This window comes from Ammospiza nelsoni, chromosome 13, assembly GCF_027579445.1.
Source record: "Ammospiza nelsoni isolate bAmmNel1 chromosome 13, bAmmNel1.pri, whole genome shotgun sequence".
Classification (NCBI taxonomy): domain Eukaryota; kingdom Metazoa; phylum Chordata; class Aves; order Passeriformes; family Passerellidae; genus Ammospiza; species Ammospiza nelsoni.
Window position 1 is genome coordinate 16,422,796 of NC_080645.1, and position 24,744 is coordinate 16,447,539.

Consider the following 24,744-nt stretch of genomic DNA (forward strand, 5'->3'; position numbering starts at 1 on the left):
CCACTAAATACTCGACTTGCTCAGTACAACAACAGCCTCCTGATTAGGGGAGACAGACAAACAAGGGGATAAAAACATCCTTGGGGGTGGGAGGAGGGAAAGCAGGGATGCCAAATGCAGCCTGGCTCAACAGGACAATGTATTTACTTTCAAAGGTATTTATTTTGAGAAAGGAACTGTCAGGTTCTGTGTGCAAGTGTGGTTTATTTAACATGTTAGCAGACCTGTCCCTTGCATGTATATATTTGCTTTTCAGTGTCCTCCTGCAAATTGCTTTTGACTCGGCCAAGTTACAGCAGTTTAAATACCATCCTTCATGTAGGCACAGGAAATTTCCAACAACAGCACTTCAAAAAAATCCCCCAGACTCATACTGCAATATTTTAAAGAGCAAGGAGCGTGTATATCTGTAGGGTTTTCTGTATTTTTTTAACCCCTTTAGTGGTGGGAAAGCTATCCATTCCCTTTTCCCAGAGATTATTAGTTCTGTCCTATCAAATGGAACATTTTAAGGTAGGTGAAAATACCAGAAGTACTGTCTAGTTTTGGTATTCTTGACCTAAAGAAAAAGTGAAGATGCAGTGATGTTTGATTTTTTTTTTTCTATTAAAAGGTAAATTCTCCCAGATAGAATTTTTTTTTTCCCAAAGAGAGGCTAATGTAGCAAAGTGGGGCTGCAGTAGAAAACCAAAGAAAATAAAGGTGGTATAACTGCAACTTTGTCCTGGGATAGAAATTACTTATCACACACTATCACATCATGTGTTGCTGGTTTCTCTGTGATTTGTGGGCAACTGCTCTGTTGAACAGCTTTTGTTTGTTTATTTTTATATATTTGGTGCTTGTTTGTTTTTCACTCAAGAATCTGAAAGAGATTTCAGGATTGGAAAACAGATAATCAAGTTTAAAAAATAATGACTAATACATTGCATAGGAGCAGAAACTTAATATTTCTTCTTTCCCTGCCTATAATGATGATTAATAAAAAGGCAGCTTCAGAGTGACCTGTCCCTCCTCCTACACACTTGCTTTCCTTTTTTCTACAGCCTGCTAATGACTATCACTGTAATTGTTAGGTGCTGTTGATCATAGGAAAGGAATGTATTTCATGCTGCTGTTTATTCTGGGTCTATAAAGCTGATACTCCTATGATTCTCCTATCTGAGCTGATTAATTGTCACCAAATTAGGCACTGTGCTTTGAAGGAATTTAACCTATTGTTTTCTCTGTGTGGCAAACATGTTAATGCTGGCAGGGAAAGTTTCTCACCCGTGAGTTATCCTGGCTTGTTGCTCCTCAAATGTGACCCCTGAGTAGCGTTTAAAATGTTATGAGCCTGCAAATGTAATTTTTCACGTGATTAGGGGGTTATTTTTCCTAGGTACCCTGCTAAGTGTACATTGATAGCATTGCATGTAACCTGACCTGTACAGTGCTTGCTAGAAATTATGTTATTTATTTGTTATTTATTATTATTGAGAGCTATTTTTTTAAAGAATAATGTTATCCAGTGGATTGTTTGTAAACATGCCAGGAGAAATTAATGTAGAAAACACTTGTAACTTACTCCTGTACGAAAATCAGAGATGGAAATAAGCTGAGTGATATATTTATATCTTTATACATATATATATACACACGCTTTAAACTAGGTCAGCAATTCGTATGAAAACATCCATGCCAAGAGTTTCTCTGCCAGGAAGAGTTGTGTTCTTCCCCAGAAGACTTGTGTTCTTCCCCAGGTGCTTCTATTGTGAAGTGTCTTGTTCCTTAAGTGGGCATTATGTTACTGTATTTTATAGGAACCTTCCCAAAAGAAATTTAATTACATTGTCAGTTTAGATGGTAAGAATAAGCTGCACAGTATACAGTTCCCAAAAAGTGAATTCATTTTTAATGTGCCATCTGTTGCTGCAATACAATATGAAGATAAATAGTTGAAAAAGAGAAAGAGAATTGACAAAAAAGAGAAATGGGTTTTGATTTGCCCTTTCATCGCACACATAAAACAACATAAGCTCAATCAATGCACAGAAATGAAAGCTAATACATAATAGCTGTTGGTCCTGAATTTTCCCCACCTATTGTTTCAAGTCCTAATTAAGAAAGAGGAGCTCTGAGATGTGAGTTTGTGCAGCTCCTGCTGCCTTGCCCAGGCTCAGCTGTGCCGTGTCAGGCTCCTGGCAGCAGATTTGGGGTCTGGGGGTCCCACCCTGCTGGGGCTGGGCTGTGGTGGCCCCATGGCTTGGAAAAAGGGAGAACCAACACCCCAACTCATAAAAGCCCACGCCAGGAAGGTTTAATCTGTGCTTTTCATAAAAAGGGATATTGCTGGATAGTTTGGGATCCTTTACCAGAGAGATCCCCCACTCTAATGCCATGATTTTAGACAGCTTAAAGCTGTGATTATTATTTAGCAAAGAGATGTATGGAGAGGCTTGAAAGGTGAGGTTATTTACTATGTATAATTAGCTAGGTTTATTATTTGTAATATAATATTTGTAAAAGACACTTTGTGGATTCTAGATGTAAGCACCAAAGCCCAGTAAGAGCGTTTTATTAGTTATAAAGATCAGTTAGTATCAAAAAGATACTCTGTAAAGCCCATTATTCAAATGCTTGAAAAGAAATATTGAATGAAATTACGAGCACAGAGCCTTTCTTCTTTAGGGATATGTGCTTCTATGAAGATTTTCTGGTGAGATAAGATTGTCTATTCCTCCTCTTCCCTCCTTGTGTTCAAAATGAACTACATTTCAGAGACATCTGTGTGTAGACTCTCAAAGCTTTAAAGGAACAACAGGGTAAGGAAATGAGTGTTGTTAGCTCAGTGAAATAAATTCCACCTGACACTTTAGGGTGACATTGCCTTGTTCCAACAGGAGGAGATTAAAGAAAGAAATTCTCTCTTTCCTATGATAAGAAATATCCCTTTATTATCCAGACCCAAAGTATATATTAAAAATAATAATCAAAACCATCCAATTTGCTGCTTTTCCCAAGATGCTGAAGTGCCATGTTTAAGTGGGAAAATGTTTTAAATAAAGCACTTGGTATGTGAACATGTCCTCGCTTATCAGAACTTACTTTTTAGGCTCAAGTGATAAAAGAGTCAGATACATAGAATTTGGTTTGTTTGGAGGTTCCCCTCTTCCTCTGGGAGTTTTATATCCCAGACAGCTGGACACTCCACAAATAGCTCAAGATAGAATTTGTGGTTTTTGTTTTAGTATAGCACAAAAAAACCCTGAACAGAAACCCAAGAAAGAGACAATCCCTGAAGTATTGTTAGGCCAACTATGGGTAAAGAGAGAAGCAGTTATTTTACTATGGCTGTTGTAGTAAAATTTGGTAATTGGAAGGTTTTTTGTGCCTGATTTGAAAAGCTTTAGAGCAGTTCCTGTCTCAGGTAGCTCTTGAAATCAAAAAACCCTTTGGGCATCTGCTGCATAAGTAAATTTTAACTTGGCCTTGAGAAACTCTGCAAATTTCCATGGAGCGCTTATTGGTCTCCCTTCCATTTAGTGCATATCAAACAGATTTTAAGAATTCCGTAAATCTTATAAATGCAGTGATATACATGATATAGATATGTATAAATACATAGATGATTTAAATTTACTGATGTGACAAAAGTCTTGGCTCCCACCAGAACTCTGTCCCGCTGATCTTCACGATTCCTTCTTTGAAAGTTTGTTCTAGGAAGAAAATGAAGGAGAGATGGGGTTGGGGATGCTTTCTCTTGGTTTTGTTACATCTGTAAATCCTTCTATGCTGATCATGACAGTAATTCCAAAGAGCACTTTCTGACTTCTGTACTGAAATACGTGTGGGAATAATGGAGTTTTGTTGTGTCTGATCTCAGGTTGCCTTTATTATGCAAAACCAACGAGCAGCTTCCAGTGCTCAGAGAAATCCTAGTGGAACATATTAACAAAAGCTTGTACAATTACTTTTTACTGACTGTCAAATGATGCTGGGCTTGTCCTCAGTTACAGGGAACATGGTTTAGTTTTGTTTTATGTTGTTGTTATTTAATTGTCGGAAAAAGAAGTTTTGCTTCATACCTGCGCTCGGTCTCGTTCATATTCTCCTCCTTGTTTCCCTTTTTTTCTTTCTTCCCTTTTTTGTTTTCGTAGAGATTTCTAAATCTGATTAGCAATCACTACAGCTTGAGAAACAGGCCATTGTTTTCACCCAAAATCTGCATTTATTCCACTTAAACCCTTTTTTTCAGAGGGGAAAGCAATTCAATAATTTTTGAAAAATTATGCTCTGTTGATTTTGTGGTTTTGTTTTTTTTTAAAGCAAGAATTTATTTTTTTAAACTTTATAATGAGGATATTTAGGTCCATAGGAAAAACACTGCTTTTTGATCAAACATCTGCAGAAATGTGCTGTATTGAAATGGCACATTCAGGAGGCAAAACAGGTTCATTTGTTTTACTGATTTTCTTCTGTGATTAACACTGTTGTTAAAAGTTTTAGTTTAATTCTTGCCATTTCAATTTCAGAAGAGTTTGGAAGTATTTATCAAGGTTTAGACAAAACTAGAAGTTTGAGAAACAGCCTTAAGAAAGTATTTAGGTAATTTATGAATTCTTTTTTTTTTTCACCATGCAGACATCAATAGACTGAACAAAATAGATCTGTTTAGTATCAAGTCATTCAGTTCAATTAAGGCACTAGAAAGATTATTTTTAAAATTAGAATTAATGTTTGCAACTTGATTTTTGTGGTTATTTATTCCCCTCCCCTTTTTTCTGGCAGGGGGCAGCAGGCAGATATGTCTTTATTTCAACTTTATGCCCTCAATGGAGACAGTGTGACAATATCCAATGTTTGCCTTTAGGGAGCGAGGAAAAGCCTGTGTGACAAATCTCCACTTTCCAAGACATAGGGACAGAAAAATATATGTGTTGGTTTGCTTTTTTTTTGTATCTTCCCTCTTTTTTTTTTTATTTCCAGAGGACAGCTTAGTGCAGGGCCCTAGGTTTTAAAGCTGAGACTTTTGTGTGTATATGTTGGTGCTTTTGCTCTAAGGAGACTTGGAAGGCAAATCTGATAAAGGAAGAATAAACCTCTGTTCTGATCTCACTGGGAGCAGCTTCCTGGTCAGCAGCATTTGCAATGCTTGGTGTGTGTTCAGCTCTGTAAAGCATCTCTTCAAAAAAGCTGCTTTTTCTACCATCCCCTCAGCAAAATCTAGTACCATACAAATCTGTTAAACATTTTTAATCCTAATCATTCCTGTGGCTGCATCTTGGAGTCATGAGCTGTGTCCCCAAATTCTCATGTGATTCTTCTGTTTGTTTGACCTCGCTGTGCTCGTGCTCTGAGTGAGAGCTTGTGGTTGTAGCAGATAGAAACCAAACCAGAACTGGTTCCCTGGTACCTTTGCAGCACCTCTGAGCTGTGTTACAGGTGCTGAGCTTCCATCCTGATGCAGCACAGATGCTTCTGTCCCTCACTGCTGAGCCTCTCTCAGTTTTGGAAGGACAATTCTCCAGGAGCACATCAAATTCTGTTACCTCCTTCACAGGGAAATGTTCCACCTTCCTGTGATGGGTTTTGTTTGGAGCTATGCAGATAATACAAGTTCAGGCCAAAAAGAGCAACGATGTGTGCAAATAGCACAAACCTGATGAAGGAGCAGCTGGGGGGGCTCAGCCTGGAGAAAAGGAGGCTGGGGGGACCTCACTCTGCAACTCCCTGACAGGAGGGTGGAGCTGAGAGAGGTCAGTCCCAGCTCCCAGTGATAAAAATGCAGTAAATATATAATGGGATGTAAGGGGATCGAACAATGGAGGGACAAAGTATCATAGGTACACGTGTGTTATTTTAATTATCCTATCTATTTCAGTATCTCAGATAGTTTATGGAGTGATCAGATTAGATAACAATGTTTGAGCTGATGTCAACTTGTAAAAATGCTACAGCAAATTATGTAATGCTATATAATGTGTAAAATCAGTCAGCAATGTTCAGGTATGACAACTGAGAATAGGACAACCATATTGGCTTTTCTTGTACATCTGACAGCAGAACAGAGTCCAAGTACAGCTCACTCATAAAACAAGTGCTTTAAACTTCCACCAAATGTGTTAATTTTTTTTTCTAAGCCTCTGAGTGATTATTTGTCACCTTTTTGTTGTTATATTTCCTCTTTCTCCAGTTTAGCAGAATCTGTGGGCTATTTTGTCTCCAAATCAAAACACATTTCAGTCATCAGTAGTGTTCCAAGAAGAAGCTCTGGGTGTGAGACAGCTCAGTCAGACCAGGAGATTGTGGCTCTGCTAGTGACAAACTGGGACAGAAATTCTGTGAGATCAGTAAAGGCATGTGCCTGGCTTTGTGCACACCAGACAAAGCCAGGTGTGCCTTGTTCTCATGCTGCTAAAGAAAAATAAATATAAACAGATTCCCTCACCTGAGCATCCCCTGCTCCCTGGCCACTGCAAGTCCTTGCTGTGAATGGTGCTGCTCCTTGCTTGCAGAACTGCCTTCTGCCAATTGCCAGCATAAAGCTTTGACTCTCATAAAATGTTTTGAATTTGAACCTGGAACAAACTTTCTTTTCCTTGTTTCATCTGTTTGATTACCACTTCAAAGTACAGATTTGGACTGGTACATTGAGGGGTCTCAGTGATGGTGTGAGAGGACCAGTGTGACATGCAAGGTTTGGCTTCTTGAAGAGCTGGGAAATTTAAGAGCAGGAGGGGAAGGAGGAAGAAAAGGGGAGGATGCACATAAATGTTAAAGGCATAAATTAAGGCTGCCACAGAGCTGTGATGACTTTAGTGTCTAATCTCCAAGCTGATTTCTATGGTTGTGCTCTGTGTGAGCTGCAATCCTTCAAACAAACCCTTTTCTTCCCAAGTACCTTTGACCACCTTTTCCCCTGAGCCTGCACTGCATGGGTGCAATAGATGTTGATGTCTGTGTTTCCCTGAGGAAGGAAAGGCTTGGAAGGCTTGGACTTCAGGGAGTTTTTTCTATAACTTCCACTTTCAAGAGATCAGGGACATGTGCTTAAAACTGGGACAATATTCAGACTTGAATGAAACAACATAATGCACATTCTAGTTTGTGTTTTTACGCTAAAGCTCCAGTCAGGAATTGAAAAGAGAATGCTAATTGCTGTGGCCTCTGGTTATATAGTATACATGCCTACAAATGCATTTTGTCCTTTGTAAATACACATTTACATAAAATATTCTTTATATTTGTGTTTCATTAAACACAGAGGTTCAGCAGCAGTGTCTCTGGCCCTCTGTTTCTGCCTGTCATTCCTTTCTGCCTGCAAAATCTTCTGGCTTTGAAGTAAATAACCGTTTTTGCTACAGATGTCTTAGTGCTATAGAGAGCTGTTAAAGTAATTGTACCTACTTCCAAAATGTATGAAAAATGAGAATTCCTGAGAAAAGGTTTTGACATCTTCTGAAAAGATAATAACAGTGTAGGCTAACAGGGAGAAAGCTGTACGCTTTACTTTCAGTTTGATCACTTATTTTATACCTGTGCATTACTGTTTCTTTAATGTTCACATATAAAATTCAGTTAAATGTTGTTCCTAAAAGCTGCAGGCAAACTCCTCTGAAAATACCAAGATAATGAACTTGAACCTGAGCTTTCTCCATCAAAGAAATCATTATAGACAATGTGTTTTAGCTTTTGGCTTTATTCAGTTTAAATTCACATTTTCTCTTCCATGGGAAGAAGAAAGTGCATCTTTAAGAGGAGGTGTTTGTTAAATCAATATATACCTGTTGGTATTGCTAGGAATTGCCTTTCTGCTTTCAAATTGCTGTACAAAATACCTGAGTAGGCATAATGTCAAGAATGGAAATAATCAAAGTGTATTTAAGACTCGCTTAAAAAAATCCATTTAAAAAGTAGGAATGTGTTTTTCAGGCATTTTAAGACCATAAATTGAAACACAAGTATTTAAATTATTTTTCAAAGAGATTCAAAGCTGTAGTGTATTTGCATAGCTACTGAGTGAACTTTTTTGTCCTCAGCATTTAAGTTTTCTACCAGTTCTGTATTTTAGAAGACTCCAGTGCCCCATAAAAAGCAAATACTCAATTTTTCAGTTTCTAGGCACTGAATATTTTCCCTTCTGCTGGATTTGTTTTTACAACAGTAATTTATTTTAAAAAGAAGAAGGGAGAGAAAGTGAGAAACTGAAGAAATGAATGGAAGATTTTGGAAAAGGTCATTAAACAAGCTCTCTAAAATCTGATAGATACTGTCAAATGTTAAAATAAATATTCTGCTGTGGTGGAGAGGAGGTGAGTGGGGCCCTGAGCAGCAGGGCTGCACAGAGCCTGCACTTTGCTGCCTAAACTTCACTGAAGCTCTGCCAGCTGATTTCATTGGCGAGAGGGTCCAGAAGGTAAATGTTTGTGGTGAGACTAACAAAACTACTTCACTCCTTACCAGTCAACAGCTACAGGGGGCTCTCAAAGGCCACTCACAGGGGCTGAGGCTCCACGTTTGGGCTTGCCAGCACAAGAAGTTCCTATGGAATTTTATTTACTTGTTTATTTATTATGCCTCCAGAATCACAAAGTGCCCAGCAATCACTGATCTTGAGAGAAAAACATTGAAGCCGTGGTCTAAGTGGGATTAATCCTGAGTAACAGATCGAGTAGCCCTGGAAAAATAAGCTTCTAAAACTGAAGTTTTATATATTTAGACTTGGGTGGGTTCAGTGATTGGTTGGTTGCTTTGGGTTTATTTTTAGTTTAGAATAACTACAATGAACCCATCAAGAGGCACTTGACCATGCTGCCAAGTATTAAAAAATGATGGAACAACAATGTGGTAGCACTAACTCATCTTGTGCATCCTGGGGTGCCCAAGGCTGCTTCCAACCCCTGTGGGACACCCAGGGAAACCTTCTGCTGCTGCCTCTCTGATGCAGCCCGGCAGACAAAAGTGACATTTATGTCCATTCTAGCAAAACCCAAGCACAAAAGGCAGGCAAACACCCTTGGCTTTCAAAATTAAGCTGGTTTCTACTCTCTCGCATGGTCTATTAATGCTCCAGGCAATTAATGTCACCTCTATTTTGTTTGTATTGATCCTCAGCCTGCTCGTTCTCCCGTGCCTTGTTCTGTGCCAAGTCGTGGGCCGGCCTTTCTTCCTCTTGACTCAGTCAAAAAGGAGACAGAGTGTTTTCTGGAGCACAGTAATTTGGGTGATGGAGAGTTATTTGTGGTGATAAACTCCTGTCCTGGTGAATGACCCTCTTTTCCCCACCATCATTCCTTGGGGCCATGATCCTGTTGGAAGATACTCGTCCTAATTCATGGTGGGAGGAAATCTGACCATTATGAACATCAAATCCCTCTTTGGGGCAGGGGGTTTGTCAGTCAGGATGGTAAAGGCAGTTTGTGTATCAAAGTCTGCTGGGTTTATGGAACATGGGGAGACTGGGAGCAGTGACCCATTAAAGCCTCCAGCCCTACAGCAAGGAGGCAGCCTGTATCTCATGGTGGGAGATTATCTCTAGCGAAACAAGGGAAAATAGGTCTCCCTCGTGTCCACAGACTCCAAAGTTATTGCTCCTTCCTGCCTCCCACAACAGGAGAAGGCATGAATGGTGCACAACAACTTTTTCCAGAAAGGTTTTTAAGATGTTGAGCTCTCATGTTCAGCAGAGTCCTTCCCTGAAGTCTCACATGCTGGTACATTCACTCAGAAACCATAAAAGCATCCACCATGATTCCTCCTGGAAAAGCAGGTTTTAATACGACAATAAAAAGATTTTGGGTTTGGGGCTTTTTTAAGTGCAATCAAATTTGCAAACCTCTGTGCACACAATTGACTGGAGGATTTAGATTTTGATATTTTGATATTTCTGTATAGTTAGAGCATTATATGAAAGATCTTTGATGTAGATTTTAAGTTTCAGGACAGTTTCTACAATTACATTTAATAGTGGCTCTGTACTGTCCAGCAAACATCAGCTATTTTTGTACAGATTCACCTGCAAAAATAGACTTCAGAATTGAGCCATTTTCAGAAGTCCCCTAAATACAACATTCTTGTCCCATATTATATACATATGGGACAAGAATATTGTATTTAAGTTTATTTAAGTTTATTAAGTTTTCTGTACCTACTTCAGAAGAACCCAAATGCTAAAATGGCACGGTAGTGTAGCAACAATTCTGCCTTCTGCCTAGAGTGATGTGGTCTTTTTCAGTTTGTCACCTCTCTCTGTTGAAAGCAATCATCTCTACTGTCCAAATTAGTTTTGGTGTTCTTGTCTCTGCTGTTTTAGCTGCTGTTAGAGCTCTACTGTGTTTTAGAGTTCCAGTGCTGTAATCTGGAGCCTCAGGTGTGACATAAAAGCTCATGACTGCAATGCATTTGGGGTTTTTCCATTGCTGCCAAGAGTGATACAGCTCTGAAAGGATGGAGATCCAACAGCCAAGGCAGCAATCCTGGAGAGGAAGGGTTGTGTTGATAAGGCAATACAGCCTGATTGTGTTTCTAGAATAATTCAGAGTATTATCAAGTAAGTGTTTGTAATAAAACTTTCACAATCTCAGATAAAATCTTACCTCTTTAGAGAGAGATGAAAACTGAAAGCATATGGGGTTTTTTTGTGTGTGTTTTATGATTTCTTATGTTTGGTGGTTCATTTTTTGTTTTCTTTGCATAATCTGTGCTGCAGGCACAGTTAGGGCTCCATGTCTTGTGAGAGATTCTGCCTTCCACAAATTTGCAAGGACTGTAAAATTTTAATTTTTTTCTTCATCTTTCCCAACAGACTTCATCACAACCTTGTACCCCTAGAAATAAATATATTTTATAGGGAGCAATGTTTCTTTGCTGTTACTCTGGAGGCAACCTGGTATTTGCAGAACACCTTCCTGCTAGGTGTGGAAATGCACTGAGCACACCTATGAGTGACCTCTGATGTTTGTTTATCCTGATTTATGAGATCCCATGCATACTACAGGGAAGAAAAATAAATATGCAAAGTGCCAGTAGACTTTTAATGGAGTTACCCCGTATTTCTCCTCAGAAGCTGACCTTGAAATTGCTTTTCATGCACAAGTCAAAATATGTAAATTAAGATCTCAAAGTGACAGTTCAAAACATGTATATAGTTTGTAAAGTTCTTGCCAAAGCCATGGAAATTTCATGTTCTACAAAGGCCATTCATCTGCCTCTGAAACTGTGTGTAGCAAAGTGTAGAAAAATGGCATTGCTCAAGCACTCAGAGGGAAATTTGGTCAAAACACAATTTCACTTCAGCAGGATGAGAAGTCTGCCAAAATTTGCTCATGAAATCTGTGACCGTGCTGCCAGTGCAGCGAGGAGCTTCCAGCTCCCTAACAGCAGCAAAAACTAAGCTGGTATCTAAAACTGACTGATCTATGCCTAATTTTCTTTAATGACATTTGCTTTGTTACTGTTCAGAGTGTCAGAAAAGGCAAAACGAGAAGGACAACTCACTGTTCCAGCATGAAATGAGAAACCTGTGGGGTTTCCATCTCCTCTTTCCTAAATAGTACAAATAATATAAAATTCTTTTAAATGTTTCTGTTGGCTGCATTACATGTCAAATGCTCCCAGAAACACTTTCATCTCATATTTTACCCCTTGATTTCCCTGTGCTCCCATTCTCCAAGCATTGCTTCTAATGGTTTTCAGTCCCAGCTCAAAACTGCTGCATAATGCTGAGGATATTAAGTATTTTCCTCTTTACCCTCTGCTATTGTTTGCAACATAAAACCATCAGTAAAATGAATTTCAGTTACGTTTATGATTAGTCCTTGTCTATAGAAACAACCACATTTGGCATGGGAGCATCTTCTGGAAGCAGCCTTGCAGAGAAACAAGCAGATCTGCTGGGCTACTGAACAGATGAGTAGGAAATAGTTGGGTTCCCAGTGACAAATCTGTTGTGGGGATGAGGAGAAAATTCAGGCAAAACATTTGGTTATGTGGCAGTGCAGAGGATTAGTCAAACATTATAATTAATGCCACTAGTGCTAAGAAGACATTGGGGATGTGGGATGTGTTGATTGTTTCTCCTCTCAGTTTGTGCTGTTTCCTCTGCCTTGCAGCTGTGCCAGGGAAAGCCCCCAGAGCGAGCTTTAGCCGCTGCTCCTCTGGATCTGCATCATTACCTCACTCCAAACAAAGTCCTTTTTTTTTTTCTGTCAATAGAGGATGAAAGCATTATTGGATTCAGGAGCTCATAGTAGTCCTGTACGCAGCTAGGGGTGAAGAGGATAGATTTATGAAATGGACCATTTCAAATGGCATTATCTCCCCACAGTGAGGAACACCTTTCATAAATCATGGGAGAGCACTTGGAAAAGAAAGCAATTGTTATTCCTGCCATATATTGTTTTTGCATCCTCCACCATGTGTTCTTGGGATGGGGGAGAATCTTCTGTCTGCATTTTTTTCTTCCCTAATAATTAGTACTTTTTTATTTTACAACTACAGGAAAATTCAGAACAAGCTTGACAATATGAATTTTTAGCTTACCTGTGTTTAGCTGCAGAGACACACTGAGCCTCAGTTTTCTTGTTTGGGTATGAAGCCAACTATTTCTTACACACTTCCAATATTGCAGGGCATTTTCTGCCTCATTATGTAGCAGGAGGTCAACTGGGAAGAGAAGTTAAAGTATAGACAAAAAACTTGCTATTTTTTAAGGCTGGAAGGTTAGTGCTATTTTATGGGTATTTTTGCTTCTTAAACTCAAAGACCCTATTTTTGCTCCATTAATAAAGCTGTCTCTGATGCCTTTTGAACTCACCAACACCTATATATTGTACTGGGTAGGAAGAGAGTTTTTTCTGTGTTGTCAGTATTTTTTTCTGTATTTTTCACAACCCAATATTGCAATAATTTCACCAGTGAGTCTGACACCACTTGGGATAAGTGCAGGTCTCCATTAAACCTGTAACTAGCCTGATGTGAAAAGTCAACATTTATTACACAGTATTATTTGTGTGGATACTTTGAAATCATCCCTTTGCTCCAGAGAGGAAACTTTTGAGAATGCTCCGAGATAGCAACTTGTCATTACCTGTAATGAGCCAAGGAGAAAGGCCTTGATTTTGGGAAACGTGTTTTGACCAGGGTTGATGGAAAGATAAAGGTGATGGTAGTGAAGCAAAATTGCCTGTGTCTAAGAATAGAACAAAAGGAATCATGAACTCAATATTGAAGTGTGCGTTAAATTCAGAATATTAGTTGGAAATTAAACAAATATTATATAAATAATTTCTAGTTTGAACTCTGAAGTTGGGAAAGGTCAGACTTCGTGCTTGTCCATGCTAGCTTAATTCTGCCTTCTTATGGATCTCTGTAAAAGTTAATTTTTTCTACTCCACCCTTCCATGTGTTTATACCCCAGTGGAAGTACATCATGCTGAAAACAAAGGACAGACTGTGGCAAGACAAAGGGTGACATTTCTTGAACTTAAAATGTTTGTCTTGGCTACCTGGCATATTTTTTTTTTTTTTAGACAAATGAATGTGGGGAAGGAGCAAGTGGCTCACTGTTTTTAGTACATATATTTTTTTTTCAGAGTCAATCTTAATATGACACGAGTTTCATTACTGTATTAATGTGTAATTCATAGAATACTGAATGAAATGTATTTATTTCCTTATAACATGACTTTCTTTTTCTCCTGGATGTGCTTACAAAAGCCTCTATTAAGGCCAGAGCATAGATGAGAGAAGCCTATTGCTGCCAACATGAAGCTCAGAGCTTCCTCTGCAGTGGAAACTGAGAGATCAAGTCAAGGTCAAACTCACTATTTATTCCTGAAATTTCTGCAGACACTGTTATTTAGGTGTAATGAGCCCTGCTTGGATCCGGTTGGGAAAGATACAAAAGCTTTGAACTTTTAGGTTTGGAGGCTCCAGTTACACACGTGGGTATCTGAGCTCTGGATCTGAAGGCTTGGCATTTTAGATGTTGACTTTCCATAGGGTTTAGGAGAACTTGTTCCTGTGATAGTGGAAATGTGTTCTGCTGAGGGCTCAGGAACTCTTAGCAGGAGTATAAACCTACCTGGGCACGGCTCTGCTGGGGCTTGGGCAGCTCCTGTGCTCACTGAGCACGTGGGTGGGCAAGGAGGGGGAGAAAAAGCGTTTTAGCAGCCATCCAAAAATGTGTATTAAAGCTGCAAGTGGAATTCAATTCAGCAATATGCCACATTGTGTTTTTTTTATGAGTAAACAGGAGGGTGATGGTGGCTTAAAAAAAATCACTTTGCCATCACATGTGGGAACCTCGTACAGGAGTTTGTTTGGTACAGATAGCAGCAGCTTCTTGTGGGAAATAATGGAATCTTTTCTTCTTCAGATTTCTTAAAAGGCTTGATATATAATAAAATTGGTTATGTCATTATGGCAGAAGAATTGCTTTTCTGGCTGAGCTGGGGTATTGAACAGTACTGTGTTAACGGATAAAAATGGTTCTCCTGGATAAGGAGAGACAAGTATTGTCACCCCTGTTTCGAGGTGTATGTATGGTATATTTGTCCTTTTTTTTTTCTTTCTGACAGCCATTATGAGGGCACTGTGTGTGAATTTTTTTTTGCTGCTGTCAGGCTTTGAAGATCTTTATGCTGTAGGTGAGGTCAGGAATTCCCCATGTACTGTTCCACCTCAACCCCTGCCCAGTGAATGGCAGGTAGCAGTTTTACCTCTGTTAATATATGGGTATCACCACTTTGTTTTAATGCTTCAGAGTTTAAAGCTGTTAAATAAAGCCAGGATTCATCAAGAACTGTTTTAATAGAATTGTCAGTTAGCTGCAGTGCCCCTGATTTAAATGAGTAAGCAACACCTATGGGCAAATGATCTTTCTGCACACAGAAATTAATTACAATTCAGGACTGATGAACTTTTATGAGCTAGTTAATTTTTAAAAGATGCTGTGTATGGTTTATTGAAATTAAAAGAAAGTGACAGCTTTCTGCCCCTACCCTCATAAAATTCTGTCCTGCATATAATATTGACCTAATTTAGTTCAAAGGCGCTGGATCTCCTCTTTAACACTTCATTGTGTAAAGGCCACTTGAAGGTTTCAGTACTCCACAAGTAAACAGAATAGCTTCTTGCTGGTTATCCATGTTATGGTGGCTTTTATCAGTAGACAAGCTCTAAACTCCTCCACCCTTTGTCCTTGATTACCCTCAAAATCATTTTTTAAACAAAGTACGGCTCAAATTCAGCATCAGGTTACAAAACACCCATTTATAGAGTGTTATGAATGAATATTGATTATAAAACTGTGCACCATATACCACAGGACTGCAGATATTTTTATGGTGTGGATCTTCTCCTGGTGAAAAGATTTCATGGGCCACTGCCCTCCCTAATTATGACTGTAGGACACAGCTCACTTCCCATTCAAGCCAGGACCACATTGTCTTTTATTTGTATTCACATAACATTCTTGTGGGAAAATAAAGGAGCAGCTTATGGAAAAGGTAATATTATGGAGGAATTTTGGTTGGTACTGTCCCAAGTTCCTGGCTTAGGGCTGTTGCTGTTCAAGTCACTTGTACAAAGTTACTTTGAGCAATACCAAGCAGTGCTCCAAAATATCACCGAGAATTTACTTATTTTCTTACTACTGTTACAAGTCTTACTTCCCTCCAATGACCTTCAAAAACCCACAGACCATAAATTTTCAAACCTCTATTTTACAGTCAAAATTTTGTAGAAAACTTTTTTTTTTAATTTTTTTTGTCCTGGAGCTGCATTTATTTTGCTGTGATACTTGACTTCCTTGACCAATGTCAGGGTTTTTTTGTAGAAATTCTTGACATGTCTGTGAAACCTGAATGCCCAGGCCAGTGTTATGGGATTGCTGTTGGACTGTGCAGTGTGGATCTGCAAGGAGAACTCTTCTGGGGTTCAATGTTCTAATAACATACAATCACTTTTTTGAATTAACCTGTCCAATAAACAAGACAAGAAATTAACCTTCTCTTAAATACTTAAAATGTCTAGAAAAGAAGTGCAAAAATCCAAAGAAATTCAAAACCCTTTTAATATCTAGCAAATGAGTTTGATCAATGTTATATTTTCTGAAGCCACTTAAATTTTTACTTCTTGCCTTTTCCTGAAGCAATATAGAAACATTAATATTTTAAAGTTTAAGGGAAAAAGATGGATACAGGAAGTCTCCAGCATTTATGTCTATCCTATAGCTAAATTTCCACATCTGTTGTGGGACAGGTGCATTGAGGATTTTCAGTATCAGCGCAGGTGAGAGTGAAAAGGTGTTTCCTTTTCTTTTGGAAGGTTCTATTAAGCAAAGACTGGGCACAGCTGCTCCAACTGGACATTCGCATGAGGAATGTTAATTTTCATGCCTCAATACAGAAATCTCAGGTTTCCTGGGTGAATTAGCTGTTAATGGGTTTCTGAAATGTACCATCAGTGGTGAGGGAGAATGTAGTCTGTGCTGAGGCCAGAGCAGGGGCTGTAATCAGATAACCAGTTATTAGAATAAAGCCAGAGGATAATACTTTGCATTGCTCACTGTAGTAATTGGCCTGCCCTGTGTCCTACAGGCTTTGGCACTGTAAAAAGTGATGTTTTACCTACCAGCTATTTATAACAGCTTTTACTTCCTGTGTATTCTAAATTGAGAATGTAATTTCAAACTATAAGAGGGAAGTATATAAAGTGTTCCAAAATAATATCTTAGGCTGCTCTCACAACCATTTCAAGGCTTTGCTGGTAAAGTTCAGGTTCATTTGCCTTGCAGTGGTCATACAATAATGCTATTGACAAAACACTAGCAATTAAATAACTTTGTTTCTTACATTCCAGTTTTGTGACCAAGGACAGGCTGCAAGAAGTCAAAGAAGTAAACAGTTTGCTGTTTTTCAGGACATGGCAGGGAAAATGTGTAGACCCTTGAAAACCCACGAGATCAGAGTGTTTGTTAGGTTGTTTCATTTTTACAAAACAATTATTCTCTAAGTTAGTTATTGTCTTCCTATTTGTTGTCACTATGTATCCACTACACTTTTTTTGGGACAGGCAATTTATTAGGAGTTTAAATGTGCAACCATGTGAACACATACCTGTTTATTGATCCCTAACTATGCTGCAGCTGCTTGTTTAGCTGAATGCTGCAATGCTTGTGTGCACTTCTGACTGTTCTGCAGCCTGGAACCTGCTGCTGTGGTGCTATTTTTGTTAACATCTGTGCTTTTGTGACAGCTGGTTTTGTATTTTCATGCTCATTGTTCAGTTTGCCTACCAGTTTGTCAGTCAGTGCCTCCCACTAACTTTTGAACTCTGTTAAATACCAAATAGTCCTGAAGTCTCCAGTAGCTGTGTTCTTCCCAAACTGCAGCAGACCCAGACTCAATTTAGTGCTCTTGCTGCAGGAAAGGAGGAAAAATTCATCTTTTTCATCTGCTGAGTGGCTGCTGGCTGCCAGCTGGCACATGTGGGCTCCAGGACACAGCACCCACCTGGGACAGCACAGGGGGACAATGTGCAGGAGATAAGGGATGGATGGGGAGATGGTTCTGCAGGGGCTCCAGGGAAAGGCAGAGTCAGTGCTTGGAGAGGGGCTGGAGACCCTGCAGATGGGGTTGAGGACATGGGGAAGGTAATGGGGTCCTTGGGGACGGGTAGGTGACCGCTTCTGCTGTGAGGAGTCAAAGCATGGGCCCAAACCACACATTTGCTCTGCTTACAAGTGTGTTGGTATTTCAGTTTAGCCTAATTGCTGTTTTTGACTCAGCTCAACGCATAATGCTGCATGTCATGCTGTCCTACTTTTAATTTCACAGCTGAACACATTTCTGTTGTTCTAATCCCCTTTTCCAAGCCTTGCTTTCCTCCATCTGGAGGACAGGGAAGGTGTTTGACCTGCGCCACTGGCAGTTCCTCTGGAGGATCCTTTGGGGAATATCACTGGAAACATGGACAAAATGCTTCTCCCTCAGGAGCTGACTATGCATTTTCTATGAAAAGTGGAGCTGGTGTTCCTGGGCTTTTCCTGGGTGTCAGATATTCACCAAGATGATGAGATAGGCCTGTACCAGCAGTTGCAGCTAAGAATGGAACAGATGAAAGTCTGATAATTAAATTTGTAAGCAGAGAAACAGTTTAAATAGCTTAGTGATGGCCCAGATGGATTTTTCCTGAACTAATCTGTCAAATTCAAGATAATCCCCCTTTATTTTGCTTGAAAATGTGGAGTTTTTTTGCAAATTTTACATGATACTCAGTTGGGTTTTCTAGTCATAAGGAGAATCCACTTTAGTACCAATCCTGCAAAGTTATGTCGTTTTTTCCTCAGCCTGTTTATTTGGCTTGTGACTGCTAATGGAGATGTGTTTCAAGATGTACAAATATCTCTGGCATATGATGACCTAACAAAATATTTTGATTCAATCTAGTGCAGTTTTTTTCTTCATCACAAATTGAGGTGAACTTATTCTCCCCAAAATGGATATCAATATTTTCTAAATCATATTTCAGCATTTTTCACTTGATTATGCTGATGACAATGCTCCATCTCTCTTTGTCAGTGGTCATTTGGGGAATGGATTTTTATCTTTAAAGAGTGGTTTATTTTTCAGTATGGTTAGGTATAACAAAGTTTCTATACATGCTCTATCATTGGCAGTTGAAAATATAATTGGACATCATAACCCTTCTGAGCTGGACATGCACTCATTAATTAAACACCATCTTAAATGTCTCCAAAGATCTGTGAGTGAGTGAGCCTTGTGGATGTGGAATTGGTAGATAGAAGTGATGTCCCATTTTTTTTTCTTACTGCATTTAATTATTCATATTCCTTGGTGCAGTAAATTCAAAAGACCATGGTAATAATTCTGTTACTTCATTGATTTTTTGATGTGTACTCATTGGCCAAGAAAAAATGGTAAACTTAGGACTTTAACATAAAAGTTATGTTGTGCCTTAAAAGAAACATGAGAATATATACAGCATATTCATGTTTGACTTTAATGCCTGCCTTCTTAAAGCACAGAAAATCCTGTGGTTTAAATTTCTATTATTCTTTTACTCATTAAAGTGTTTAATTTTATTACTGTCAAAATTATTTCACTGTTTCCATAAAAACCATGGGAAATTCACTGAAGAGTTTTGTTTCTCATGTCATCCAAAATTATCCCACTCTAAAATTCTCAATTATACATCAGTAACTGTTGAAGAAGAGAGGCTGAAATCAAGCAACTTTGCTTATGGCTGGTATTCCAGCTGAGTTTATGAGGAATGTTATTCTCAATGATTCTAACAGAAACCCCTTGCCAACAACTTTATCACAGTGATAAGAATAAAAAAAAATATGGTATTTACTTCACTGAGTGCCAGAAAATACATATGTGCAAATATCATCTGCTTAATCTATGTGCCAGACAGGTATGTTGTAAAGTATAGCCCTAGATTTACTGCATGGAACTGCTGCCAGGTTTTAAATTTACTCTCTTTTATTTTGGGAAACATGGCATCAAATGTTTCACTTGGGTTAGAGCAAAGGGGAACATCCCTGACAACAAATATCTAGAAATGGCCAAAGCCTGTGGTTTTTAAGATCTGGTAGAATGTCTTTATATACAATAATTGTTGTTATGTAGTAGTGTAAGATTTATGATGTCCTTAGCAATTCATGCCCTAAGAGTTTGTGACTTACAAATTATGTGCCAGTGTGTCAAAGAATACCTGTTCTGCTTTGCTTGGGTTTCTGTTTTTTGTGGTTTTGGGTGTTTTTTCGGGGTGGGGTGTGTGGTGTTTGGTTGGGTTTGTTTTGTTGTTGTTGAGGGGTTTTTGTGTGAGTGTATGGGCTTTTTATGGTGGTGCATTCTTTTGGTGGGTATAATGTAAAAAACATGGAATACAATACAGTATTATCTACTAAAAAGTAATGTTTTGCATATAATTATCTTGAAGTAGTATTCAAAATGCTACAAATATTTTGTCTCTTTACAGCTGGTGACCTTTGGCAGTCTTTTGATAGACGCCTTTTCATTGAGGGTGGGGGCACGGACAGCTATTTGTAATTGTTTGTCATTTCTTGAATTGTTTCTCCCCCAGCTCTCTTGAATCCTCTCATGGATATCCCTGCAAACCTATGAATTTATAAAGGCTTGTTACAGAGAATTGTTTTAAAGGTCTATGTTCTCTTGGCTTTTGCTTCCTTGGAGCTTGTTTTAGGGTTTAATTTGAATTACATTGTAATTTTAGTACGTGCTGCAGAAATTGTGAGGCTTATGCTGATGTCCTGACCTCATGCCACTTCCTGATGGACACCTCTCCACAGTCAGTGTCATCTTTTAACAATGGGGATTACGGAGAAAGTGAAAATTCAGGTTTATGAGTATCTGTAGTAAGAGGGGAAGTCTCCAAAACAGAGAGACTTTGGTGCTTTGCAGCAGGGTTCATCCTCAACTGGCCTTGAGTGGTTTGTCCTTGGAGCAAACAGAGCCACTGAGGTGTTGCAGTGTGCTCACCCATCGCCTGTGCACTTCACAAAGCACAAGGATCCCTTGAGGGAAAAGCAGCCTCAAGTTCCTCCCTGGCGCCTGCAGCACCATCCTGGCGAGCCCTGGAGCCGCGGTCTCCCCGATTCCCTGGATCTGCGCGTGCAGAGCAGAGATGCCACCGCTCCCCCGGCTGTGGGCAGGATGGGGCCCAAGCCCTGCGCCCCTTTAATCTTGTGTCTTGCTCCTGTGGAGCCTCTGTAATTCACAACACAGTCACGTTGCCTCAGGAATGTTTCCTTAGACAGATTCTATCTCTGAGGGCTTAACTCAAGGGATTTTCAAACACTCACTTGATTTATGTATGTGAACGTGGAGCTCATAAGAGGAGTTTATTTTACAACTTCTTTAGTACTGTGCACCAGAAAACCTCCAGTAAGTTTAACTTCCTTAATGTTCTTTTTCTTCTGTTCTTTACCCTTCAGTCATGTATAAGTTGATTTCTCATCTTTTTATGAATTTTGTTAAATTCCATGGTGAAGAAGGTGACTGATTCTTCCATCTTTGGTTCTGGTGGTTTATTGTCACTGTGCCAGCAGATGCAATTTCAGTTCTCAATCCTGTCTTAGCTTCTTTTGCTGCATATTTGTATGTTTGTTGCTGTATGAACCTTTTTTGTTCATACAAAAATAAAATAGATTGAAATAAGTAAAGAGATTCAAATTGTGTCCATATAAAAATACAAATTCTAGAACATTATTATTTCATAGATGAAGATGTTTCATTTAATAATTTGAAGATGTGCCTTCCTAAAACTCAAATGTCATCTGAATTTATTTTTCATTTATATAAGTGAATTATTGTGTTGTCTTTTTAAGTCTGGGACAGAGCAACTGAGTGTTCAGCCACAGTTGCTTTTAGAGGTTTTGATTCCCATTGAAATGGTGCTTTTAATGTCATCTTTAATTTAATCAGATAATGCCATCAAAATAACATTTACCCTATTACTGCAAATTCACTCCATTATTAGCTGGTGTAACAGACAAAAAAAGATGGTATGAACCCCCATGGAAATCTGTGCTTCCAGGAAAAATGGATACAGTTCATAGAAGCTCTGTATTTAATTTGCAGTTTCAAAGCACTCTCTGTGGAAAGATTTTATGAGTCTGAAATAATTTAAAAACACTTTTCAATAGAACCCATAGCACCCACCAACTTAGTCTGATTTTTCTTCAAATCACCATTCTTTTGCCCACGTTTAAAGTAAGCTGAACAAGACATTTAACACAGTCACAGAAATATTAATATTCTTGTAAATCTACCACCATTTGAAAGTGTGGGTCTTGAATGAATATTTTTATCCATGAATTGAAAGTTAATTGACTTTATTTTCTAGCACAGGTACATTAAGTTTTGATGTAATTTCATCTTTCATTTTAGAATCTTACACAAAGTTTGACGAGTTGCAACATGTTTAAGATTTAGAAATATTTGAGGGTCGCCTTCTGTGACCTCTGCTGACAGCCTGAACTTCCATCATTGCCATTCTTTCCTCTAGATAATTCTCATCAAAATCCTAGGAATTTTTTTCCTGTTTAAAATAATATGACTTATTCTTTGTAAAGTATTCCCTTACTGATGCAGAAATGTTTTGTGCAGTGTGCTTTCTGTCATTCCTGACCAGAAATAATCTCTGATGCTCAAAGAATTCCTGAAACAAGATGCAGCTCTGCTGAATTTATTGATAATCAGTAAAACTCAGATATGCAGAAGGGAACAGCAGGCTGGAGTAATCACTGTTGCTTAGGAAGGAAGGGAAATTGTTTTGAATTTAGGAGGAACAAACTTTTTTAAAGTAAATTTTCAGTTGGTGATGTTGAGAAGGCATCTTCATTGTGTTTAAGCAATGTGTCTGTTTAGTTTGCACAGGAATAATACTAGAAATGTAAAAATGCAACAAAAAAAGCACATCTGGTTATTTTAATTCTGTGTGGAAGACATTTTCAGAATCTACTAAAAACACAGCAAAGATTTCTGTCCCACTGCTTATTAGCTTTAAGAAAGCATCTGAGTGACTTTATGTTAGAACTTGACAAGATTTCTCAGCATTTTTCCTTTATTTTTTGTATTTCTATTTGTCTCCAAAGATCAGATCTTTGTTTATTAATTAAAGATTTCTTCTCATCCTTTGACATACTGAATCCTGACAAGAAACCCACTATCTTTTGTGACCTGTATGCCCTTAGCTAGGAATTCAACGTCCCAGGTTTGTCTTCAGGGTTGTGATCTTGATGAGTCTATGGATGATTTTATTCTTGTCATCATCAGCTCAGAGGAAGCTTGGGGTTATATTTGGGTTTGCATGGCCCTGAAAAATAAGACTTTATGTGGTGGAAGGAAGAATTTCTGTGATGGGAGCAACCTTACTACCAGTCATACAAATATAGGTACTGTCAGTTCAACAGTCTCAGCTTCCACCTTGGAACACACAGAGAAGGGTTCTGTAAAAGGCACCACAGAAAACACAACAAAGCATTTCTCAGCTCAAAACCAACACTTGGAATTACACCAGGAAACAAATTAGCAATGTCTCTGAGGTCCAGCTCCTCGGATGTGCTGGATCAGAAATGCCACTTAGCAGTAACAGAACTGACATTTCCGTGTGGTTTCTTAAGATAACTTGATGTAAAGCTTGTTGTGGCAGCAACCCATTACAGACGTGAGCAGTTGTACTGTTAAAGAGAGAAAAAAAACCCTAAAAGCTCTTTTTTTCCCCAAAAAACCCTATTGCAGTTAATATGTTTAGGCTGAACATAAAAATTGTGTCATGTAAAATTGTTCATGAGAACAGCAGCATAGAGGCTCTTCCATGTTGTTACTGCAGTGTCTTAGCTGGATTTTCTTTGTGGTGTTATTTCCCTCCACCTTTAAAATTGTACACAAATAGGAAGATATAAACAGGGAGAAAATTCAGTTGCTCAGAAAGGAGAGTTATCTAATCATCTATTAAATCCTGGCTCCTCAGCTGTCAGCTGGGAGGGGCTTTCCTGCCAAAGATACTGAAGATCATCTCTATGCACAATGAGATGAGCCTGATCCCAACAGCAAGCTGGTGTAAAATTAACGTTTTACCTCAAGGAAAACAATAAATGTCTCAGGTTTAGAGGCCAGTATCAGTTATGGATTCCTCAGCTGTGTCAAACTTATTTTTACCTGCTCACCTTCAAACCAGCATAGTCCATTCTCTGCACATGATGACATTGTAGCACTCACTGAAATGAAGAAACCCCACAAACATATAGTCCACACATTATATTTTTACTAAGTATGTGCTTCAAATGTGGTTATCTATGACATAGACAAATTTTTATTGTGCCATTATAAAATTCACTTTTTCAAATTGGTGGTTCTGATTAGCACACAACTGGCATGCAAATATTGCCCTGGCATGGAACTTTCCCCCTCTTTCTTCCTATCTCTCTTTTTTAATCTGCTATTGGTCCAAAGAGTGAAAATTGTATTTCTTGATTCCTCTGCATGGTGGTGAACATTACACTATTTTGCCCTTTTTTCTGGTTACTAAACCAGAAAATCCCACAAACCCAAAATGAGCTTGTATATTGTCCTGTTAGCATCACACAGTCAGCAGGACAGGTCGTGCACCTCCAGTTGCACAGATAGTTGGAGAGTTTGTTGATTTTGGGTTTATTTGGCTAAACATTCTTCAGGTGTCCTTTTATACAACCTATCCTGGTGTTCATACAGTTTCTCACAACCTTATTGATTGATTGATTAATCTTTTATTCTTTTGTGTGTGAAAACTGGTGATTTTGCTAATAGTATTTGCCAGAAAGATTTTATTTTATTTTTTGCCAGAAAGTGTTTTATTTTAGGTATCTTTTTAGGAAAAGTTGATTTAATTTACTCCATCTTTTCAGCAAATAAGTGCTAGGAAGTAGAAGCATAATATTTCTTTGTTCCATTTGCAGAGTGTAAATAGAAGAATAACATATACTGTGTACTTAGTATTTGGGTATTTCATCAATTACAAATATGCTTTTCTGGCATATTTATTAACTTAAAATTGTATGATAAAGTGTACTGCAACCCATATTGCATAATGCCTGAAACCTGTCACATAACTCACTTCATCTTTTCAACTCCAATATTTTAGTTTATCAGGAAGGAAATGGGGGTACACTGGGAGATGAGAATAAGGAGCTTTTGCCTATTGCTGCATTAGTACAAATGTACCAGAAAT

General features: G+C 38.5%; 1 protein-coding gene across 3 annotated transcripts in view; it reads left to right on the plus strand.

Moving 5' to 3' along the window:
• WWOX (WW domain containing oxidoreductase) overlaps window positions 1–24,744 on the plus strand; it is a 473,442-nt gene that overhangs the window by 321,262 nt on the left and 127,436 nt on the right. Inside the window, exon 9 of one of the 3 annotated variants that reach the window (XM_059481160.1) lies at window positions 20,248–20,395. The exons of the other annotated variants lie outside the window; for them this stretch is intronic. Within the exon in view, the coding sequence (XP_059337143.1) occupies window positions 20,248–20,268 (21 nt within the window). The 3' untranslated portion in view covers window positions 20,269–20,395. Of the gene's footprint in view, window positions 1–20,247; window positions 20,396–24,744 lie in introns of those variants that run through there. 3 annotated transcript variants of the gene reach the window in all.